This window comes from Cyprinodon tularosa, unplaced genomic scaffold, assembly GCF_016077235.1.
Source record: "Cyprinodon tularosa strain WSP-4 unplaced genomic scaffold, ASM1607723v1 ctg97, whole genome shotgun sequence".
NCBI classification, from domain to species: domain Eukaryota; kingdom Metazoa; phylum Chordata; class Actinopteri; order Cyprinodontiformes; family Cyprinodontidae; genus Cyprinodon; species Cyprinodon tularosa.
Window position 1 is genome coordinate 2,482,031 of NW_024039751.1, and position 22,318 is coordinate 2,504,348.

Genomic DNA, 22,318 nt, shown 5'->3' on the forward strand with positions numbered 1-22,318 from the left:
TGTTTTCTAAATTCTATCGATATTAGCTACATTTTCCAAAAATGAATGAAAGTAGAAAAATAAAAAAGTTATGCATAAATGCTTGACCTGAAAAAAAATACTGAGATTTGAATACCAAGGGTATAGGTAAAAGAAAAACAATAAAACAAAACAAAATTTGGAAATACAGCTTAAAGCTTTCTGACTTTTGTTTCAAAAAGTAAGCCATAACTGGAAAAGCAATAACACTTGAAATCTCATTAAATAAAGGCAACATATATATGAAGCACAACAAAAAACAAGAAATCAGCTGAAATAGGCCAGGACACAATTAAGAGTTAACAAATAAAGCTAATGTGAGATTAGCATGCTAATAGTAACACTCACAGCTAATTACTGTGATTTTTAGACTTGTTTAAAATGCCCATGCACGGCAACTCCCTAGATGTCGACTGTTATGCAGATCATCTTATCTTCTGTCTGAACAGCAGGATTTATAGATAATTAAGTAAATGGATTCTCAAACTAAATGTTATATATTTGCTTTAGAAAATATGTCAAAGTTTTCCACCCATTAGAGAGTAGATAAAGTAGAAACAAATTAGGTATGGGCAGAATAGGAATTGCAATGATTGTCTTTGTCAGAGGAAAGTTGGCGATTTTTTCAGCTTAATACTTGGAAAGTATAGTCAGAAAATTCAAAGCACACATTATTTATTTAAGTCTTAACATTTCTGCATACCATAAAGAGACAGTATTTATAAATATTATTCAAAGATTACCTAAACTTAGGCAAGGCAAGGCAAGGCAAATTTCTTTGTATAGCACAATTCAGTACAAAGACAATGCAAAGTGCTTTACATGATTAAAATACAGGAAAATAAAACAGAATCAAAGCAAGTAAGAAAAAAATAAAAAATGCAGAAACAAAAAATAATGTTAAAAACAGTTGGATTAAAGAAAATAAAAAAGTTGAACTAATGATGTTTCAGTTGAACTATTTAACTAGAACAGTCGAAGGCAATCCTAAACAAATATGTATTTAGTCTTGATTTAAAGGAACTCAGGCTTTCCGCACTTTTGCAGTTTTCTGGAAGTTTGTTCCAGATAAGTGGAGCATAGGAACTAAATGCTGCTTCTCCATGTTTAGGTCTGGATCTAGGCTGGAGCCAGAAGACCTGAGTGGTCTGGAGGGTTGATACACTGATAGCAAGTCTGTGATGTATTTAAGTGCTAAGCCATTCAGAGATTTATAGACTAACAGAAGTATTTTAAAGTCTATTCTCTGAGATACAGGGAGCCAGTGTAAGGACTTTGGAACTGGGGTGATGTGCTCTACTTTCTTAGTCTTAGTGAGGACATGGGCAGCAGCGTTCTGGATCAGCTGCAGCTGTCTGATCCACTTTTTAGGCAGACCTGTGAAAACACTGTTGTAGTAATCAATTCGACTAAAAATAAACGCACAAATTCGTTTATCCAGATCATGCTGAGACATTAGTTCTTTTTATAAAAAAAAAAAACCTACAAAACACATTTGCTATTTCAACATCATTCAGTGTTTTTCATTATTAGTGAATAATTGTCCTATATTCCTTAAGTAAAAATTGCACCATTGCTTGCATGACCCAATTTTGGCTATAGGACAGACAGATGCACATTTGACTAAACAAAATTCTAGAACACAAAGGAGTAAGTTGTAGATTTCCAGTGACAGCGAAATCAGATTCAGTCATCAGCACTCCACTACCATGTTACACCGTCTGCATGAGATTTGATGCTGATATCTGGCACTTGACTTTCCCTAAACATGGTGTTGTACAATATGGATGGACATCTTTTTTTTAATAATAAAATAACAACTTAGTAGTACTGTCATATTGTTTTTAGGAAGAAGAGACTCTCACCTGGCAATTTGTTCAACTTTTCCAATCATCCTGTCATGAACTTCTGCTTTTAGCTCTACCCCTACAGCTCTAAAGTCAGACTTTGGGAGAAAAAAAAGGCAGAGTAACCTGACTTTGTCACATTCCATCTTATAGAAAGTAATGTCAGAACATGATGAAGTCATTTTTTTCTAATAAAAGTTTCACACTACAAAGTGATGGGTGCTGCTTTACTTGGCTGGGCAAAAAATAAAGTTTTGCTTTGCAATTTGGTCGTTGTCAACTATGGTTCTTGCTGTTCCACCAATATATGTTTCAAACAATCAGCATCGACATTTCTTCTGACCTTATCTGGGGTCTCATCCTGTAGCTTTTTTTCTTTACTGTTCAATATAATGTATTTTTTTTCAAATAATTTTTTCACTCTGCAACATCTCTTTGCCAAGTCGATGGAAGAAACACAGTAATCCTACAGCGATCTGCTCAATGCAGATACCATGGATTTTTATGCAAAGTTTAGATTTTAAAAAAAATTAATTAATATTACTCAGGAAGGACTGCTCAGGAAGACATTAAAATAGAGAAGTGCCCTAAAACATCATAATCGCATATATATGGGTGCAGCAGAAAATAAAAGGTGCTAGACTATATATTTATGTGAGCTCATATATTGTTAGGAGGGGCTATATCTGCTATCTACTTTCCATAGCCTCGCAGGATAGTAACCTAAACCTAAAATATTCTTTAGAAACATTGTATGATAAAATACAGTTGGACAAAAGAGTATTTACCATTGATTGTGAAAATTCTCCTAAGAGAGGTCAATATTTTTTCATGACAGATAAACTTCAACAATGAGAGACAAACTAAATAAAAAATGTAAGAAATAGCCTTGTGGTATTTCTGAACAAAAAAAGTAAAGTATGGTGGAAAACAAGAAATTGTTCTCAAACAAGAAAAGAAGTCTGGCCCATAATCCACCTGTAACTTCTCTTTTAAGAAGCTCTCCTGTCTTTAAAAAGCTAGCTGAATCAATGGCATCTGTCTGAATTAATTATGTGTATGTCCAAAGGCTTAAGGCTGATTTATACTCAGAAACCAGGTCATCTACATGTGTGTCGCAGTGAAAGCAAATATGCCCCGCCCCTACCGCAGACACTTTAGAGCACCTCTCCAAAATTGTAGGTGACCTCAGCCAGTGCCGCAGACAGTAGGCCTCTGATTGGTCATATCTACATCCGCTCTACACTACGCGTATTTCCTGTTTAGTACTTTACTGGCTTGTTTGTTTGTATGACCGCCATTGTGGAAAATGACTCGTGAAGATGGACCAACTAGAAGAGCGATGTTCGCGAGAAAGCTGGGACCCTTTTACCACCTGGATCCCCGCTCTTTTTCACCCATATGTCCCTCTGTTGTCGCACAAACTTGCCCCCACTTCCTCACCGCCTCTGCCGTATCTAGACCCAAAGCTAGTTTGTGATTTCCCCTCTGGCTTTGTGGCGTGGAATAACATAGCACAGGCCACGCTTTAATATTTGGCATAAATCTAAATATCTGCGACGAGCTTACTGTGACACACTGCTGCGGGAGTATAACCAGCCTTTTAAACAGTACGAATCTAAACTCAACCATAGCAAAGACTTTGATTGGGCAGGATTTAAATTGCCATGTTTTGGTTTGAGGAGCACAGGTGACGTATCTCTCAAACTTGTAGTCATTGGCCATTCCACCCCTGTAGCGTAGCATTCATCTGATGTTTGCACACTTTCTAAATGTCAACAAAGCATATCGTGAGTCCTTATTTTCTGTCTGCTCCTCCAATTTCTGCTCTCCACCGGCCCCATGCCCTTCTTCCTTGCTGTCCCCCCCTCCTCTACCCGCTTACGCGCTTACAATTAATCTTTACTGATATATGTTACAGAGGGGCAGACCCAGCAGCACAGCCCTTTGTGGAGAATTAATACTGTGAGGCAAAACAGACTTTTTTTTCTTGTTGTAACCTCGAGAACCAGAAAACATTTATTTTTTGTGCAGAGTATATAACAAGCTTTAATGCCACACTACACCATATTCTCTGAACTGACAAAGGATTTTCTCGATTTGTATATTTGGAACTGAAAGTGGAATCAACAGATTACGTTATTTTATGATTAATTTGGTGGTGATATCAGAGTAGGCCGACTAGTAATGTACCACTGTCTAATGCAGATAAATATTTAATCTCACTTTCTTAATCTCTGTATTAAGGTAAACATACTATTGAGATTTTGGGCACAGCAAAAGCAGCAAATACAGAATAGAGCAAAGATCATCTTTAATATATCCAAATACATGTCTTGGTAGGACACAGTGTCATTACAGTTTAAGATCTAAGTTGAATTCCTTAGCAGACAGCTTTAATGTCATTTAACAAGGACATATTTGCTTTTTTCGTCTTGAATTGTTTCATAGATTACTAAACTCGAAAAACAGAGGACGTTGTCTCTGATTAATTCTAACCTGATGACCCTGACCCTGTTAGTCTGTGAAATGGAGTTGTACAAGCTCTAGACTGATTCGTAAACCTAGTTGGCTGCTGAGGTTGCTAACTTGTGGCTGGATGTTTAAGAGGTATAAGACTATAAGTTAAAAGTAATACTATGACATGGATATTTACCCATTATTATTTTTTTAATTGAAGATCCATGAGACCATATTATAAATAACTACCAGTACTGGCTCATGAAATATCTTGATATTGGTATTTTGAATCAATACTAATATTGTCTAATGAAGTAATGTGATATTTGTCAGAATCTATTTTTTTCTTACATTGCTTGTAATTAATCATTGTTTGATACTCTGACTTTTTTCAGGCAGTGTTGGTTTGCTGAAATAAAGCAATGGTTTTTTTTTGTTTGTTTTGCCTCATTGACAGAATTTTCTTCTCTATCTTTTTTGTTGATAGATGATGTCAGAACCAGGTGAGAAGGGGTTGGGGTAGTTTATAGAGCGTGACTGCTCTAAATCTGAAATAACTTCATACTGCCAGAACTGTGTTGCTGTTCCCCCGCTATCTGGGGCGTTTCAATGCATATGGAAATAGATTCATGCATATCACACAGCCTGATAAGGTGGAATCTTTTGCTGATCGCTCTACTCATCCCAGGGTTTTGCAGGGCACCTACTGTGATTATATTTCAAAGTGGTGGTGGGGAAAAAAAAGTCTTACTGTTAAAGCAAATGTTTGTCATGCTGGGGCTGCCACTATCTCCAAATGTGCAGAAGAATAGGAGGGCAAATACTAGGAGGTAAAAGGTGAACAAAGGGAGATGCGGGGGATGCCAACAACATGCATAAATCTGCATGCATTCTGCAAAGACCGATGACAGAGCTTTCCAAACAACCAATGTTTCAGAGATTTGCGTATGGAATGAAGAGAACCCCAATGTAATTAATGGAATAATAGCAGGGGAAAGTTTATTCCAACCTGTGCTGCATGCTTCTCTGCAGCCTGCCAACCTCCCACTGACCTCGCTATTAATCTGCAGTACAAACCCTCTCTGATCTCAGGGCCTCAGATCCTCAAGTGAATCATTATATGGCTTCAACGATGCTCCCTATTGAATGTCAAGTGTTTCCAGTTTGTAAGGTGACCTCTATTTTCGGCCTCATACTTCTGCAGCTTCATGCGGAGGAGTGAAGTTCTTTTCTAGCAATATATTGTGCAGTTTGAAGTAAATTGAGCACTTTTTTCTGCTTGCCTTGTATATAACACTTGCTTTTTTCATGTCACTGTCACTATTTCCCACTATCTACTTATTTTTTCTTTTGTTTTGTCTTCTGTCTCTTCTACCTCTTACCTCCACAAATCTTGCTTTTATACCAGGAGTAATAAAGACGGCTTTACCAAATATGGACAGAGAAGTAAAGGAAGAGTACCAGGTATTAATCCAAGCCAAGGACATGGGCGGCCAACTTGGAGGACTGGCTGGAACCACCATTGTCAACATTACCCTCAGTGATGTTAATGACAACCCACCCAGGTTCTCTAAAAGTAAGTGTACTTTCCAGATGGAATAGTTTTTTTTTTCTTTTTTATTTATCTCTTTGTTATTTTCTAATTTGACTGTACACAATGGAGTGGGGGGTATAATAAGTGTAGTCTGTTTAAGTTAAGTTTCTACATGATGTAATAAAGAACCTTTTAATATATATATCACCTATTATCTACACTAAATACCCTGAAGCAGCTGGTTTAGAGAGCTCTCTCATAAGCAGCAAGCTCATCTGCATTCTTCATCACATCCAATACTTTGTTGGGTACTCTTCATTCTTTATTAAGTGATCCCTGGGTCCTGATTCCTCAAAAAACTAAGTGTATTGAAGAGGTTAACAAAAATGAAAACTAGGAAATTTTCAAGGCACTTTATTAATATTTGTTTGTCTTAGTCTGTTAATGTGATTTACTTTTTTAGTGGTGTATTGTATTGGCTAGTATATGGAATAAATCATCATTAGGGGAACAAAATAATAAATAGAAGCAGAATATTTCTAACATTCTACTATATCAGTCTCTGCTACCCTCACATTGACCCATGAAAATGGAACAGGGTGTGGACCATTTAAAAATGAATAATAAAAAAACTATTTTTAGAAGGATTATAGAAGCAACATACCAGGTTATGACTTCTCTAACTGAAATGGTACTTAAGTTTAAAGATTTGAGAACCTTTGTGTGTTGGAATTACTTAGGGTCAGCGAACTTTAGCATTCATTGAGCTGTTTTTGTCCCTGTTGAACAAAATGTGATTTTTCTATAGTAAGGTAAGGCAAGGCAAATTTATTTGTATAGCACAATTCAGTACAAAGACAATGCAAAGTGCTTTACATGATTAAAATACAGGATAAAACAGAATCAAAGCAAGTAGGAAAACATAAAAAAAACGTAGCAAATAGTAGCAAAATGTTTTTGATCCAACACCTGCTGGGAAAAGAAATTATGATTTTATTTCAATATTTCAATGCACCTGCAGAATCAGCTGCAGCTCTGGAGTGGGGGGTTGCAGACCACTTGCCTTGTTGAAGTCCAGATCTTAATTTGACTGAGGCTTGACATTTAATGTCCACTGACTCTTATTACCTGATCTAAAATTAGAAAAAAGAGTCAGAGAACTTGAATAGAATAAAATGGAATAGAACTGAATAGAATCCTTCATTGTTCCACAATGGGGAGAGTATGGTGTAACAGCAGCAAAGCAAAAGGCATAATAGTAAAAAGGTCAAACAGTCGACACTTAACCATAATTTAAAAATTACATAATAAAGTGAAAAACTGTTGAATAATAAATACTGTACAGTAAGAGATAAAAATACATATCTGATGTAAATATTCTTCAGTCACTTTACAATAATAAATAACCTGAATATATAGATATATAAATACAGATATAAAAGTGTGGGTGTGTGTGTGTTTACAGCTAATTTTGGAGACCTACACATTTCCTCCGTTTCACTATTATATTCAGTTATATGATGTCCCGTCACATAAATACCCACAAATAAAATACATTAAAGTCAGAATTTTTTGACAGCCTGGAGACAAGTTCTTGGATTATTTACACTTTAGGATGAAGAAAACACAATGACCTTATGCATCTTCACACATGCTTTGACAATAAAACAAACACTCAACAATTATATCAATGCAGGGGGTTTTCATCATCATTTCTCGGTCTAATTGCTTTTCATTATTTGTCATTATGCTCCGTCGTGAGCAGTGGCCTGTTTATGTGCTGTGATTGCATCTATAGCTACAACTCCTAGCAAATAAAACAGGGTAGATGTTATTCAGCTGGCGTCTGTCTATATTTAGATCAGATTTGAGATTTGTTGCTTCAACATCAGGGATTCAGTCAGTGTGTTTAAACTCCGTATTCCGTCCCATAAGCTGCTGCTAAAGCAGATTAACTCGATTGTACCGTTTACTAAATAATGCAGAAAGCCAGTATTTAAAATAACATAAGGCAAACCAAAACATCTGCTTCTATGCATACTTCAAGCACGTGTATTAAAGTGTATGCTAATTATATTCTTGATAAGAGCAGCAGGGGAGCAGGAACAGTAGAGCAAAAGATACTCCGCCGTATTGATGCAGCTTCTTTGTGTGCTTGAGGTGACACTGAGCGCTCTACCCTGAATGTAAATACAGCCGGTCAGACGGTCAAGCTCCTCTGGCTGCAAGGAAAAGATGATATTTCCATAATGCTGTCACAGCACTGATGCCTGGGCCAAGTATCTCAGCCCCTCCGTCCTGTCCCATTCTCTTTTTGTCTTCCAACGCTTGCCTCTATAGAGGCGGTTCTGATTTTAAGGAGTGACAAAAATTCCCTTTAAAGATTTTGCTATTTCTGGGAAAAGCTATTTGTTCTCTTACAGATTTGCTGTGTTTTCACTTTCTTTGACACACTTACAGATCAATATAAATGCATGTGAGATAACATGCTTAAATACTAAATATGGCAAGTGTTCAAACTTTATTGGGTTAAATTTTTCCAATGTAAAAGGTGAAAACATTTTTTTTTACATATTTTCCAATTTACTGGCCACATGCAGGCCTAATTCCTTGCCGATCTGTACAATTTTGAAATCACTTACTGCAGACTTGTCTATATGCCTGTTTGAATAAATGGTAAATCAAGTAATCACATGATAAATTTAAATAACTTAAATAATTTGCACTTGTATACTTGTTTTCTTTGTGTACCGTTTGTGGGACAAAAGGTTTTGCCTAAGTGCATCAATATCTGCTCACCTGTCTCCTATAGCAGTGATTCCCAATCAGGGGCTGGCTTTTTTTTTTAAGTCACTTGCGGAACTCTCAAGTCCTGTTTTTTGGCAAATTCCTGAACTGTTTTTGATACTTTGTGCGGCTTTGATACCATTTCTCACCCCATTCTTCTCAATAGATTATCCTCTCTTGGCATCCCCTCTTGACTGGTTCCGCTCATATCTCTCCGACTGCACTCAGTTTATTCAACTCAAATCTTTCACATCACACCCTTCCCCTGTCATTACTGGTGTCCCTCAAGGCTCAATTATTGGCCCCCTCCTCTTCATCACCCACCTCAAACCCAGCTTTTTTTATCCAGTAAACCCACTTCTTCACTCCCCTCCTTATCTCTTACTAACTGCCTACTTAAAATTAAAGACTGGTTCACGTTAAACTTCCTTAAATTAAACACTGCTTAAACCAAACTCCTCCTCGTCCCCACTAAATCCACCCTATCCAAAATCAATAGTTTCTCACCACCCATTGACAACTCGTTGGTCTCCCCCTCCCCTCAGGTCAAGAGTCTGGGTGTCATCCTCGACTCCTCCCTATCCTTTCAGTCACACATAAATAAAATTACCTGGTCTGCATACTTCCACCTTCGCAACATTAACCGTCCCCGTTTCTCCCTCACCACTTACATTGCCTTTGTCCTTATCCACAGCCTCATCAACTGCCGTCTTGATTATAGTAATTCTCTTCTTTTCGGCCTCCCTCATAAATCCCTTCATAAACTCCAACTTCTTCGGAACTCAGCTGCTTGTGTCATCACAAGAACCCCCTCTATTCATCATATTTCCCCTGTCCTTTACCAACTCCATTGGCTCCCAGTTCAATTCAGAATACAATTTAAAATCCTTCTATATACTTTCAAAGCCATCCATAACCTTGCTCCTCCATATCTGTCAGACCTCCTTCACATTGCCACCTCCTCCCGCTCCCTTAGATCCTCCTCCTCCATCCACCTCAATGTACCCCCAGCTTGACTTGTCACCATGGGGAGCAGAGCCTTCAACCGCTCTGCTCCCCAGCTCTGGAACTCACTTCCTCCTGACCTCCGCAGTATTGACTCTCTCCCTTTATCCAAAGCCAGACTCAAAACTCATCTGTTCCAGCTCGCTTATTTGTAAATACACTGCTCTTGTCCCTATCCATAACTGTTTTTTCATTTTATTCTGTGTAAAGTGACCTTGAGTGTCCAGAAAGGCGCTGTTAAATAGAATGTATCATTAATATTATTATTATTATTATTATTATTACTTTATTATCTCCTAGCACCCCAGTTTTATGATTTTTAATTTCCATGCCCCTGTTTCCTGGTTATCATGTCTGACCAAGCTTAGTTAAGCACCCCACTCAGACCAAACCCAGATCTCAGAGTAACAGGGCCAGACGGTGAAATGATGATGTGTCCAGGAACATGAGACAGCCTCTGTGCAAACAGCTGTGTGCAAAACAAGATGTTTAAGAATGCATACTCATTGTCTCATCAGACTGTTGAGCTGTGATGTACTTCACACTATAGAAATCAGTATTTATCACAAATTGCTTTGAATGTGATACCTAGCTGACAATGCTCCCCAGGCAATAACAGGCAGCAACAGTGCTCAGAGCAGCCAGTCATAGGGACCCTCAAGTCATATGCGCTCTCACATCTCTTTCTTTTCTGTGTGCGATGGGAGACAGGTGTGCACCAAGGCAGTGGGGAAAAGGACGGCATTTGTCATGAGAAATGTAGGAGTGCTTGACTATCAGATCTGAAACATGTGCACAGACACAACACAGCTCACAGTATGCACACAGCCCACTCAAGTACTGTATGTGGGGGAAACTAAAGCATCCAACTATAATCTATTTAACCCTTTAACCCTTTGTCAAAGGTTAAAGTAAATTTTAAATTTGGATATATATATAATATATATATTTTATATATTTTATATATATATATATATATATATATATATATATATATATATATATATATATATATATATATATATATATATATATTTATAAACTGTTTATGCACACATTTCTATATGGTGGTTTTATGTGTCGGGCTCTCTTTTCTCTTTTCCAACAACAACACTGAACACCTCATGCCATTTTTACGTTTAAAATGGGTAAAAAAGACATTCCTGAGGCAATTGACTTCAGTAAAACAAGGTAGAAACACATTTACAAATGTGGAATAAAAGAAATATGAGTGAATCTTCCCAAGAGTCAACAATCAACAATCATTCTCTAGAAAACACATTGGGAACTCATTAAGGAGGTCAAAGAAGGATCAAAAAGAATCCAAAATCTTATAAACAAAGGGGAGAGATACTGTATGCAGGGCAAAAATTTCATATTTAAGATAAAAAATAGCTAAAAACCAAAAAGAACCAAAATATTCTCATATTTAATTAAATGCATGTAGTTGATCTTGCAACACTTTTGAGTCTTGATGACCCAAAGTCAATTGAACTCTATCAAAGCCTTTTATAAAAGGAACATCATGCCATCATATCTGGGCTTCTTGTTTTTGCTAGTTTAGGGCCAGGACACTACCATAATTAATTGACCATTAAATTAACTCTAGAATCAGTTTTTTACAGCTTCCCTTTGTCTTTACATGAAAAAAAAAAAAAACTGTCTGTAAAGCAAGGGTGAAGACAGACCGACTTAAAGGTGTTTTTGATGTCAAATGTTAGTTGATCCAATCGGGCTCACCCACCCTGAGTTATGACAGTTTGCTTTGGCTAGATTTGAACAGAACATTTGAACCGCCAAAAGTCAACTTTTGTATAGTTTTGGTTCATTGATAAGGACAGGGACCTGGAAACCTAAAGAAGATATTAAATATTTTAATTGTTTGAAAGGGCTAGCTTTTATCTTATTTAAATATCCATTAGTCAGATCAGTCTGTCATTTAAATTTTCCAGACTTTTTTATGCAGGCTATTTTTCCTCTGTGTCCTCTAGACATACAACAGCTGTTGGAAATAGGAAAATTCTTTATCAAGAAACACTCCAAATAACTCGATTCTAGTATTTTTAGATTCTGCAAAAAAATATTCTGTGAATGCAGGTTTATGTACTGAAATAAAATAAACTTATTGCATGTTCTCAATTATGTTGATAAAGAAAATGGAATAAAGAAATAAAGAACAGTCAAGTAATGTTTTAAACTATTCCTTTATCTGCCCCAGAAAATGACTGGTGCTGTTATAGCTCAGGTCTTACAGTGCTGAGAGTATTTTATTTTACTGGGTGCGTCTGGTTTAACCACGTACTGGCCTCAGTTAACAGCTAAACCAGTACTCCAAAGATGAAATACAGTACAATAAATCCATATCCAGGCAGGACACCAGAAAAACTGGTGCATTACTACACTTCCTTTTGTTCTATTACTAAACGATTTCCAGTACATAAACAGAATTGTAATGTCTACAGAAAAAATTACAGTCTAAATAGAAAAAAATAATAATAATAGGAAAAACCTTTGGACAGTCAGAGGGGTTCGCTTCTGGAACAGCCTCCCAACAAACATCAGGGAATGTCCCACTTATTGCACATTTAAAAAGCACCTTCAACAGTTTCTTAAAAGTTCCCAGTCATGCACTCACTAATTTTATTGTTTTAAGGTCATTGTCTGAACGTGTGTCTATGTGTTTTGACTGATATTGTATTATGTGATCTTGTGTTGTTTTGTCTTCCTGCCTCAGGACGACAGATGTAAATTAGCAACTATGCTTTAATATGGCTCATTTACATTCTGTACAGAAGTATAAGATTGTTCATTAATGTGCTCTGTCCTAATTAAATAAATAAATACATAAATAAATAAAATAAAATAAATAATAGAGAACTGCAATCCAATGCTCACATATTCTATTTGTGAAAACCAAAATAGGGTACTCTAACCTTGTCTCAAAAGGCTTTATTTATTTTCCACCAGTAAAAACAAAAATATTGCCTTAATCCTCTCTCGGAAGATGCATTCACACTGAGATCCAGTTGGAGTCTGTTAAGTCAAATAGTTGTCAAAGTAATCAACTTCTAAAGAAAATAAAAATATATATATATATATATTGTTTAATTGCTGTGGGCTGATTTACTTATTTTCTTGTCAAAACTTAAGTATGAATTGACTGAATCGATATGATAATGCACAAGGACAAAGTAAGCGAACTAGCTTAGCTCTTCAGAGGCAAGCAATTGGAATTGGTCACAGAGTATCAGCCATTCAATGAAAAGTCTCAAATATATATTGTAAAGAATCCTTGTTAATTTACCCAAGGTGAGTGTTGCTTCCATTTTTGAATTTACACAAAAGCAAGGACATTATCATGTGGAGTTTTCCAAAATACATCCCGTACCTGAGAAAGTCTTAGACAATGTCAAGGACTCTGAATGACTTACACTGGTTTTATGGTCTCAGCGACAATAGGCATTAGATCTGAAATGCAATGGAAGCTTATCACTTTCCGGAGACAAAAACTAATCTTTAAGCATATCTTTGAGGGTGAGATGAGGCATAGAAATTATTAATTTCTTTCCACTTCAGGTGAAAGCTATAATCAGTCATTTAGCTGTTTTCCCATCCATGACTTTTTGTTTTTTTGTTTGTTTTGCAACAGGATGAGTTGCAGTATCCAAGACATGGTGGATTTTATTTGCCCTATTGGTCTGTTACAGGGTGTTCTAACTGTGCTAGATGGCCCTAATGTCTATACTCTTCAAATTCTAATAAAAAACATATATTTATTTAAATTCTTGAAATCAATTAGAGAGAATCACAGCTTCTTTCCTTATAGGAGAACACTGTTAACTACTCTTTGGTGGGTGTGAGAAAAAACTACAGAACTAAGAGTGTGAGGAGCTAGATGTGTAACTTTTTGATGTCAGGTGATATCTAATAAATGTAACTATGTTCTCTCTTTGTCTTGGACAGGCTTCTTTCACCTAAGAGTTCCTGAATCCTCTGCAGTTGGGTCTGCTGTCGGCAGAATTAAAGCCCATGATCTAGACATTGGGAGGAATGCTGAAGTAGAGTACACCATTGTTCCTGGAGATGGGGGCGCTATGTTTGACATCACCACCAATGAGCACAATCAAGAGGGGATTATCATTCTAAAAAGGGTAGGTTATCTCTAAACGTTATTGGGCTTCCATTTTTCACTAACTCCAACATTACAGTATGTTCATTGCCACTCTTATATGTACCAATCCTGATTATCCCACATTAAGACAGGTTTAGTATTGTATTGTTTTTTTTGTTGTTGTTTTTTTTGTTGTTGTTTTTTTTGTTGTTGTTTTTTGACAAGTGGTATAATTATAAAAATCGGTTCTTCATTTTGTCCATTTTGTCAGTGTGGAGAGAAAGTGAAGTCAAGAGGTTCTCCATTTACCAGCCCCATCTTTTAACCTTACCTGCAAGCTTAAATCCTATTTGTGCATTCACAAACATATGATAATTCCTCTTGTCCTGCTCCTGCTTTAAGCCTTTGAGACTGACCCAAAACAAGTCAGCCAATCATATTGCAGATTTACAGTTTAAGGTGTCACATACAGTAGTAGCCATTGAAAATGTCCCAACTTTTCTTGATGGGCCCTTGGCTGGTCCCCTACAATTTATTTTTAAACATCAATCTTTGTACTAAAATATTCTTTCTGTCATGATTTGTGGACATTAAAATCTAAAGACAAGTAACATCTTCTGGTCAGACCTTGTAATTCAGTGAAAGGGTGGAGTCAGTGTAAAAAAATATCCAAGAAGGGGTCACTCCAGTGGCTTAAAGCTGGGGGGGATTTTGCTGGGAGTTGGAGGGAAGTGGGCTTCCATTCGGCTGGTATTTGAGTGGGAAGGGCCATTTTGAATGGCTGCTACTGTATAGCTGTGTTTAAACATGACTTGCGAGCCTGGAGCCAAACTAAAATAAACATGGCACTGCAGGGGGAGGAACAGCAAGAGGCTCCTTTTCCCAGAACAGATTTGATTGGAGGAGTCCCCAATTAATGATGTGCAAAACTAAATTGGAGTGCTACGCAAAATCAATCTAACTTGTCCGCTTATCCATCTTCAGTCAAACTCTAAGTATTGGTAAAACAAATTTGAACCATGGCTGACAGAACAAGATGTCAAATGCAAAAGTAACTGAATTTAGCTTCTCCCATTGACTGAGCTCAGACTTGGGAATAAGATTCGACTAACGGTCATCCAGTGGTAGCTGAGTGTAAAACAGTTCATCTTCTGCTTAAAAGGAGTCAACTGGGGGGTTAGGGTACCAAATTATGTAGCTTCAATGGCACTTCCCAGATATCTTAGCCAGATATGAAAATTAAATAAACATGTTTTAGAACCCAGACCTTTGATGGAGCAATTACAAATTCCTTCAGGCCTGTATATATCTGGAAGTTCCTCAGGATGCACGATAGAGTGTTGATTTACAGCTAAACTGCACCACCATTATAATTTTGTGATCTTTACACATGTTTTACTCTTTTTTCTCTGCCATCTATTAGAAATAGACTTGATCTGTATTCCTGAAGGATGAAAAGGTGGTGGTGGGGGGGGGGGGGTGTTCATGCCAAGAAGCCAGTGGGAATTGCTGTAATGACAGGAATGGCTTGTAGTTGCTAATGGAACAATGCAAGGATAAATAAGGTCTGTGTGAATGAGAGGTTAGTCTAAAGGCAGCAGCAGGACCCACACTGCCATGTCAGACACCACAACTACGGAGTAGGATAGTGAGAGTGAATCAGTGCTTACAGATTTCAATTCCATATGTTTCTTTTCAAATTAATTCAATGCTTCTTTGAGTTTTCCCACAGAAAACACGTAGAATCTTCCTATTTCCATTTCCTCATATGAATCATATAGGTGACATCACACGCTCAAGATCCCGCCCTCCAGTTTGCTGCTGGAGGGCAAAAACACTAGTGTATAGTTTTTTTTCAGTCTGCCCATTTGGACTGGAGGTTTGTATTACAGGTTAACATTTTAATAAATAATTGAATTACCGAAAACATAAGACAAGCATTTAATAATATCATATAAATTTATATAAATATCAAATAATCTTACCCGGCTTTGCATGTGCAGTGTGCAGACACCTCATAGCCTTTTATTTTGTCCAGGCAGACCTACACCTGGTGACATGCTTTCTTGTTGGTCATCATTTGTTATGGAATCAGAGCACACTTCAAGAAGCACACTGCGTTCATGTGATTATCACTGTTATAACATATTTGCCCCACATGTCCAGACACCAAGAAGTTACATCCTTCTAATGACTTGTAAGCCTTCATTGTCTCTGCTTTATAAAGTCCTGGTGTGTCAATGAGATGATTGGAAATATCCCCTTACTGAACAGGCGGCCAATTTTGAGGACTGTTAATCCACAGACCATCAGCTATTTGAAACGGGTCTTGAAACTTTTCACTAAATACAGTTAACTGTGTACCCAGGAAAATTTTTTAATTCAAAATGTCAGAATTAGTGTTGGGTTCGAAGCTTTATAGAGTTGCCCTAAACCAAGCCTTGTTTTGGCTTAGAAAACATGCAAATTGACTTGAAGAATGGGTTCACCCCTTATGAATGGGGAGTTGTTTGGGTTCTTTGTTAATCTGCAATACCCGACACTGGTCCATGCCTGTGAAAGGGAGGTGGTTAGGGGGAATTGTTGGCCTGGCTGACCAGGCAAGATGTTTCGGTCCCCTGTATGGGGGTGGGGGTTGCAATGATAGCAGGAAGGAATCAAATCTGTCGCTGCATTGTAGGTTTTTGAGAGATGAAACCTAAGTCCAACCCCTCCGTTTAAGGTTGGTTTTCTTCACATAAATGGCTTCCTTCACACCCGTTTCAAACCATCTGTCTTCTTTGTCTGAAATGTAAACATTGGTCCTCAAAAGAATGTCGTTTTTGAGGACATTTTGAGGACCAAAATGTTCACATTTTGGACAAAGAACACAGGTGGTTTGAACAACGCTTAGGACATTCACAAAACTTCTGGAAGTAAACAATAAAATTCAACATGTCTATAGAAAACCAAGTCTGTGGATGTTATAAGTTATTTAAAGAAAATATCATAGAAAGTACTGTTTTTATATATCATAGATGAGAAACAAGAAGTCTTAAAACTGCTAAAGTGTAGCTGGTTTTAGGCCTATATTTTTATTGTCCGCTATGGCATATATTTGTATAAAAAAAACAATACATTTCAGAATAACCTGCTGATTTTAAGTGCTTTTTTTATCAAGAAGACTTTCAGTTATTAACATCAAATAATAATTTCATCTTAAAAATGTAATTTGCTGCTGGTTTTAGGCAGTGTGGTCCTAGTCCTGTTATATGTATTTGTGTATCTAAAGTAAATTACCTTAAGCAAAGGCCAATTATATGCACTTTTAAACATGCACACAGTATTAAATTTTTTTGGTAAGGAGCAGCACAGATTAATCACTCAGGAAAACATTGAACTTCCGAGGACCCGAATGTGTTTGAATGCTGCATTTGAACTCTGGTATTTCTTTCAAGTGTGAGAGGCTGTCTAAATCCTGTCCAAAAACTTTGTGCTTCGACAGATCAGCCGAGAAAGAGAAACATACAGTATGAAGCATTGAGCCCTGCCCTGCTCATAAGACTTTTTAAAAATAGAAGAGCTATCATACCTGACAGGGAGTGGAAGAGGTGGGATGCAAGCACATACAGAAGCATCTCACAACCAGGGAGGCTTAAAAATAAACAGCAATTCTCAGTCACTTGGGGGAAGGAGAGCATAAAGGGGAGTTGATTTTTGCAGTTCCCAGTCAACATAGACTCATCCAACTGCTCTCACTTTGTGAGTCCTTTTTTTTCTGCTTTCTTTCCTAAAATATATGTATGCAGTTTTGCTTAAATAACAAACATTTGTCCAAATAGCACAATATAGTGCAAAGCTCCAGAAGGAGGCAAATAATAGGTCAGAACCTGTGCTCTAGCCCTCGTAATGTCGAGTTCCTTCTGTCCCTGCCATAAAGCACCGCTCAGAGCAATGACATAAGTCTTCCTGAGCGCCTGTGCTATCTAAAGCATTCACTTAGCATGTCAGGGCTCATTTGCTTTGCCATATGTTCTGAAGGATTAATATACCCACTGTACTGTGACCTCCTCTCAAAAAAAGGTCTCACAAAAAGTATCTCATTTAATACCAACTACTTTTACGACATAAAGCATTTTTAGAGTCATAATATCTCTTCCGAAAATGGCAAATGGCACAAAAGAGCGTGTTACATTAGCTAAATGTATTACTCTCAGGATAAATCCTCAGAGATATATCATCTCATTTTCGAAGGGGACCCGCAACTGCCAGAGGTGAATGAAAAAAAAAGGCATTAGAGGCTAAGACAGAAATTAGAGTGAGAAATATGGTGGTACATCCAATGAGATGAGTATTAATCTGCTAAAAAGCTATACAGCAAGAAGATTTGAGGGGTAATAAATTACTGTTTCTGCAAATATACTTAAAGAATATACATCTTTAACCCTAGGATCATCTGTTCACATATTTCAAGGAAACTGGAAGTAGATCAACAAACTTGTTTGAAGTTCGCTTCATTTCATGTTATGGTTTGAGTGAATACTCGGTTCTTATTGGCTTCAGCGTGTCCTATGAAAAGTTCTAGTCAAATAGCCTATTTGTTCTAAATTATTGCTTTTCTTAAATGTTAGTTGGCAATGGCAAGACATAGACAAGAACAGCTGCATTGAACTGAGCAGCAGGTCTGTGGCCAGACCTGGTTATGTTGTTTACTTTCCACAGTGAGAGATAATAAACTGTCAAGTCAGACACTTGTAAAAGACATGCTAATAAATGTTTTAGTATTTTGTGTTTTCATTGTATATGTGAGATAATGCCCTATCAGTCAACAGAAATGAATGGAATTGACAGAGGCTTTGCATCAGGCAGTGTATGTCTCCTCGCTGTCTATTAATTTCTGATAATGGGTACCATGTCAGGCATTATCCCTTACCTATAGACACCTTATCTATGGGCATGTATGTCTTATAATTTGGGATGGTTAATGATGTATCAAAATTGTTTATTTAGACCAGGCAAGCCCAAAGTTCGTCCTCAAGGGCAGAGAAGCAGAGAAACATTGACTCATTATAGAACAAACAACTTCAACAAATTTTAGAAATCCATAAGGGTTTACAAATGGGTAGACGGTTGTTAAGCTTCTAGCAAGATTCTGGTTGAATATTTAACCTCTATCCTTAACAAAGAAGGGAGAGTGAAATTAAATTGGCTGGATTTGGTCTTATACGGTGACCTTGATTAGGTCATGGCTTTTTAAAGACTTAATTTAAGACTGCTTATGGTGCTGTCACACTTTGACGATTTAGCCAGTGTATGCCGACATCCCAGAATCTTCTAAAACTCTGGCAAATACTGAACTTTGTACTTTGGGCTTATACATAGAGAATACTCTTATGCATAACACACGGCAGGGTAATGCATAGCCAGTGTCCTGAGAGGTTTAGCAATGCACCCGGAGGCACCTGGCCTGCATAAAAAGCACAAGAAGATTTCTCTAAACTTTGCAGTAGCGGTATTAACCTAAATGCTGTTTACCGCCCACCAAAAAAATAAAATAAAGAAAGACAGAAAAAGAAGGAAAGAAAGACAGAAGATTTGCAGTCACAGCAGATTCAGCATCATGTCTTCCAGGAAGTTTGTTGGTCATGTCCGTGGGTGTGAACGGAGGGAGGAACCTCCACACTCACCCTACTGTACAACTGGAACAGAGTCAAATTGATGAGATCATGCTGATGTTGCAGGACAGCTAGTATGTATTCCCATCTCAGCATTGCCGGATACTTCTTATCTTGTGGAACGTCTGCTCACCATGTAGTCTGGAGGACTACTGACGTTTCCTCCTGTGAACCCTTTTTTATACCAAAATACTGTCAATACGCCATTATACAGTAGCTGTAAGTTAGAAACATGTTCAGTGGTCGTCTGGACCACGTCAAATATACCTGCATACCTTTATTTGCTTTTGGAGATAAGTTCTTGATAAGTTACGCATGGGTTATGCACAAGGTACTCATAGGTTTTAGATAAGTTAGACACCAATTACGAGTATTGAGTAAGTAACGTGTGTCAACGATCACATAATTTACCAGGAACTTATGGCCCTCGTATGAGCATATGTTGGCATACATCAAAAAATTCTGAGAATGCTCAAAATTATTTGACGTACTTACCGTATGTCGATGTGTGCCAGCATGCTTCAGCATGCTCAAAATTTATACAAAACTGACCCATAAGTAATCCAATATATGCCACCATTTTGCCAGCATTAATCCATTGCATGAAAAAAAGAAAGTTCTTTTATGATTCCAATTTATGTATTTAGTTCAGCCAAATTCTTAGTTACTTTACCCAAACTATCACCCTTGAAAAGGCAAAAAAAAAAAAAAAGAAAATGTGTTGCAAAATTCAAATATAACCAAGGAATTAGCCTTACTTAACCCTGCAATAAGTCAGTCAAGTCAGTGTAACTTGGACCAAGACGGTCCCTCTTTTGAAAAACTTTTAAAAACCTGTGTTTAATTAAGTGACTTCAGCTGGTTTAAAAAATGTTGCACAACTTTTAACTCATACAAAGAAACAGGCAAATAACTCCTGTGTTTGCATCTCTACATTGGTTTCCAGTTTGTTACTAAACTTACTTTACATTTCTTTTACTTGTTTTGTATTTGTGTTTACATGCATTTGCCCTTCAGTGTCTATTTAACCTGATTCAAAAGTATGCCCCCTCATGCTCTCCCAGTCAGAAGATCAGTTACGGCTGTTTGTTCCAAAACTAAAGAGGAAGTTGAAAGGTGAGCGAGTGTTTTTAAGTCACTGCCCCCTGTGGAAACTGTGAAATGAACTGCCATTGCAAATCAGGAAGGGCTGATTCTCGAGCTGTTTTTTTGTATCTTCTCTTAAAACACATTATTTCTCCTTGGGTTTCAACCCGGTTTGAAAAGCCAGTTTTTAAATGTAAGTTCATCTATTTTCCAAGTCATTTTTTTCTAGAACATAGACACTTTTTTGTCAACTGTGTTGTTAAATTGCTTTGTAAATTAAGTCATGTATGAAATTGAACATTTAGAGGTCTAGTTAAAGTCCATTACTGGCATAATGTTCATAAAATTTAGGAGTTTCAATTATTTATTTAGACTTTAATTTTTTTATTTTTAAAATCATTAAACAACATAGGCAGATTTTAAAAACAAGAAACTGGTTCTTAGGTTTGAATTGATTGTTTAGTTTTTGTAAACCATAGACAGATTCTGAAAAAGAAACATACATCCCCATAAAGGTCTAATATTAATATCTTCCCTTTGGAAGTTATTATTTTACAAGCTGTGAAGGTTGCTTTTGAAATAATCATGTTCAACAAACAATGAAATGAAAATATAACTCAGTCACTTGCGTTTGCAGGAAGTTGTATTACACAACGAGCTTGTAATGAGCACACAACTAAGAGTAAAAAATGATGAAAGGGTGTCACTCTGAGCTATGGAAACTTAAGCAGTGGATTGATGAAAAAATTGAATAAATGTTTTAAAGGTTAAATCTTCATAAACCAAAAATTTGATGAATCAATGAATCGCCCAGCCCCAAATATTTTTACCTAAATTGTTCACTTATTAACAGATGGCATAGTCCTGCTAAACTTAGAAAAATTGGGGAGTTAGTTTGTTGAAACAAAGTAAACTTGACTCCCAAACTTAGCCAACAAATGCTTGGTTGAATAAAAGTCAAGGTTATTGGAAAGATCATGTCAAGAGCTTAATGTTAGCTGTTTAATCCACTTCAAGTCCAGGTTTTATGTGTTTTTGGGATGTATGTCACACATACGGTTATCTTTGATATGAGGAAAATGAAGACATTTATAAAAGTTAAGCAACTGAATGAACAAGAAATTGGTAGATTGCAGGAGTTACTTTCCACCATGAAATAAGAAAGACTGCTCATGAAACTAGTGATACCTAATGACAGCAGCCAAATAGTTTCTGTCTCTTTTATGGACAGCGCAAAAAGTAAATGATTTTGCCAAAAGAATTAGAGGGATGTTTAGAGAAATGAATGTTACAGTTTAAAACCCAAGAAAAAATTGCAAGACATTGGATAGTGCCATGTGCTCGAGTGTCATTTGTACAGTAACAGCGTGGGTGAAAGAAGGATCTAAATACCTCTACATTTTTCAATCTACTTTAACTAGTAGAGGATTATGTTCAGAACACTTCTATACAGTGAGACGATAATCCCAAACGCACTGCCAAACTGGATTTACGATGGATAGAGGGAGTTTAAATTACCATATTTTCCAGACAATAAGCTACTACTTTTACTGTTGCAAGCCAACGAGCTAACGGGAGCTTGCATTCTTCTTCGTCTCTACTCTAGGGGCTATATGTAGAGCTCCCCCTACTGGTTTTGTGGGAAACAGTTGAGTATATATCAGCGGCTTACAGTATAGCCCAGTGCATTTCCAGTTTTTTCAAAAAGTAAGTGAGCACGGCTTATAATGAGGTGTTCTCTATAGTCAAGAAAATTCAATAAATCTTCAGAATGAAGGGAAATGGGATGCCAATAAATCAAATATTCCTAATATAC

At 36.9% G+C, this 22,318-nt stretch overlaps 1 protein-coding gene across 1 annotated transcript in view; it reads left to right on the plus strand.

The window, feature by feature from the left end:
* The window catches only part of LOC119776946 (cadherin-12-like), a 223,007-nt gene that overhangs the window by 125,083 nt on the left and 75,606 nt on the right, over window positions 1-22,318 (plus strand). Inside the window, exons 5-6 of the mRNA XM_038275610.1 lie at window positions 5,734-5,901; window positions 13,615-13,802. Coding sequence (XP_038131538.1) covers window positions 5,734-5,901; window positions 13,615-13,802 — 356 coding nt within the window. The remainder of the gene's footprint in view (window positions 1-5,733; window positions 5,902-13,614; window positions 13,803-22,318) is intronic.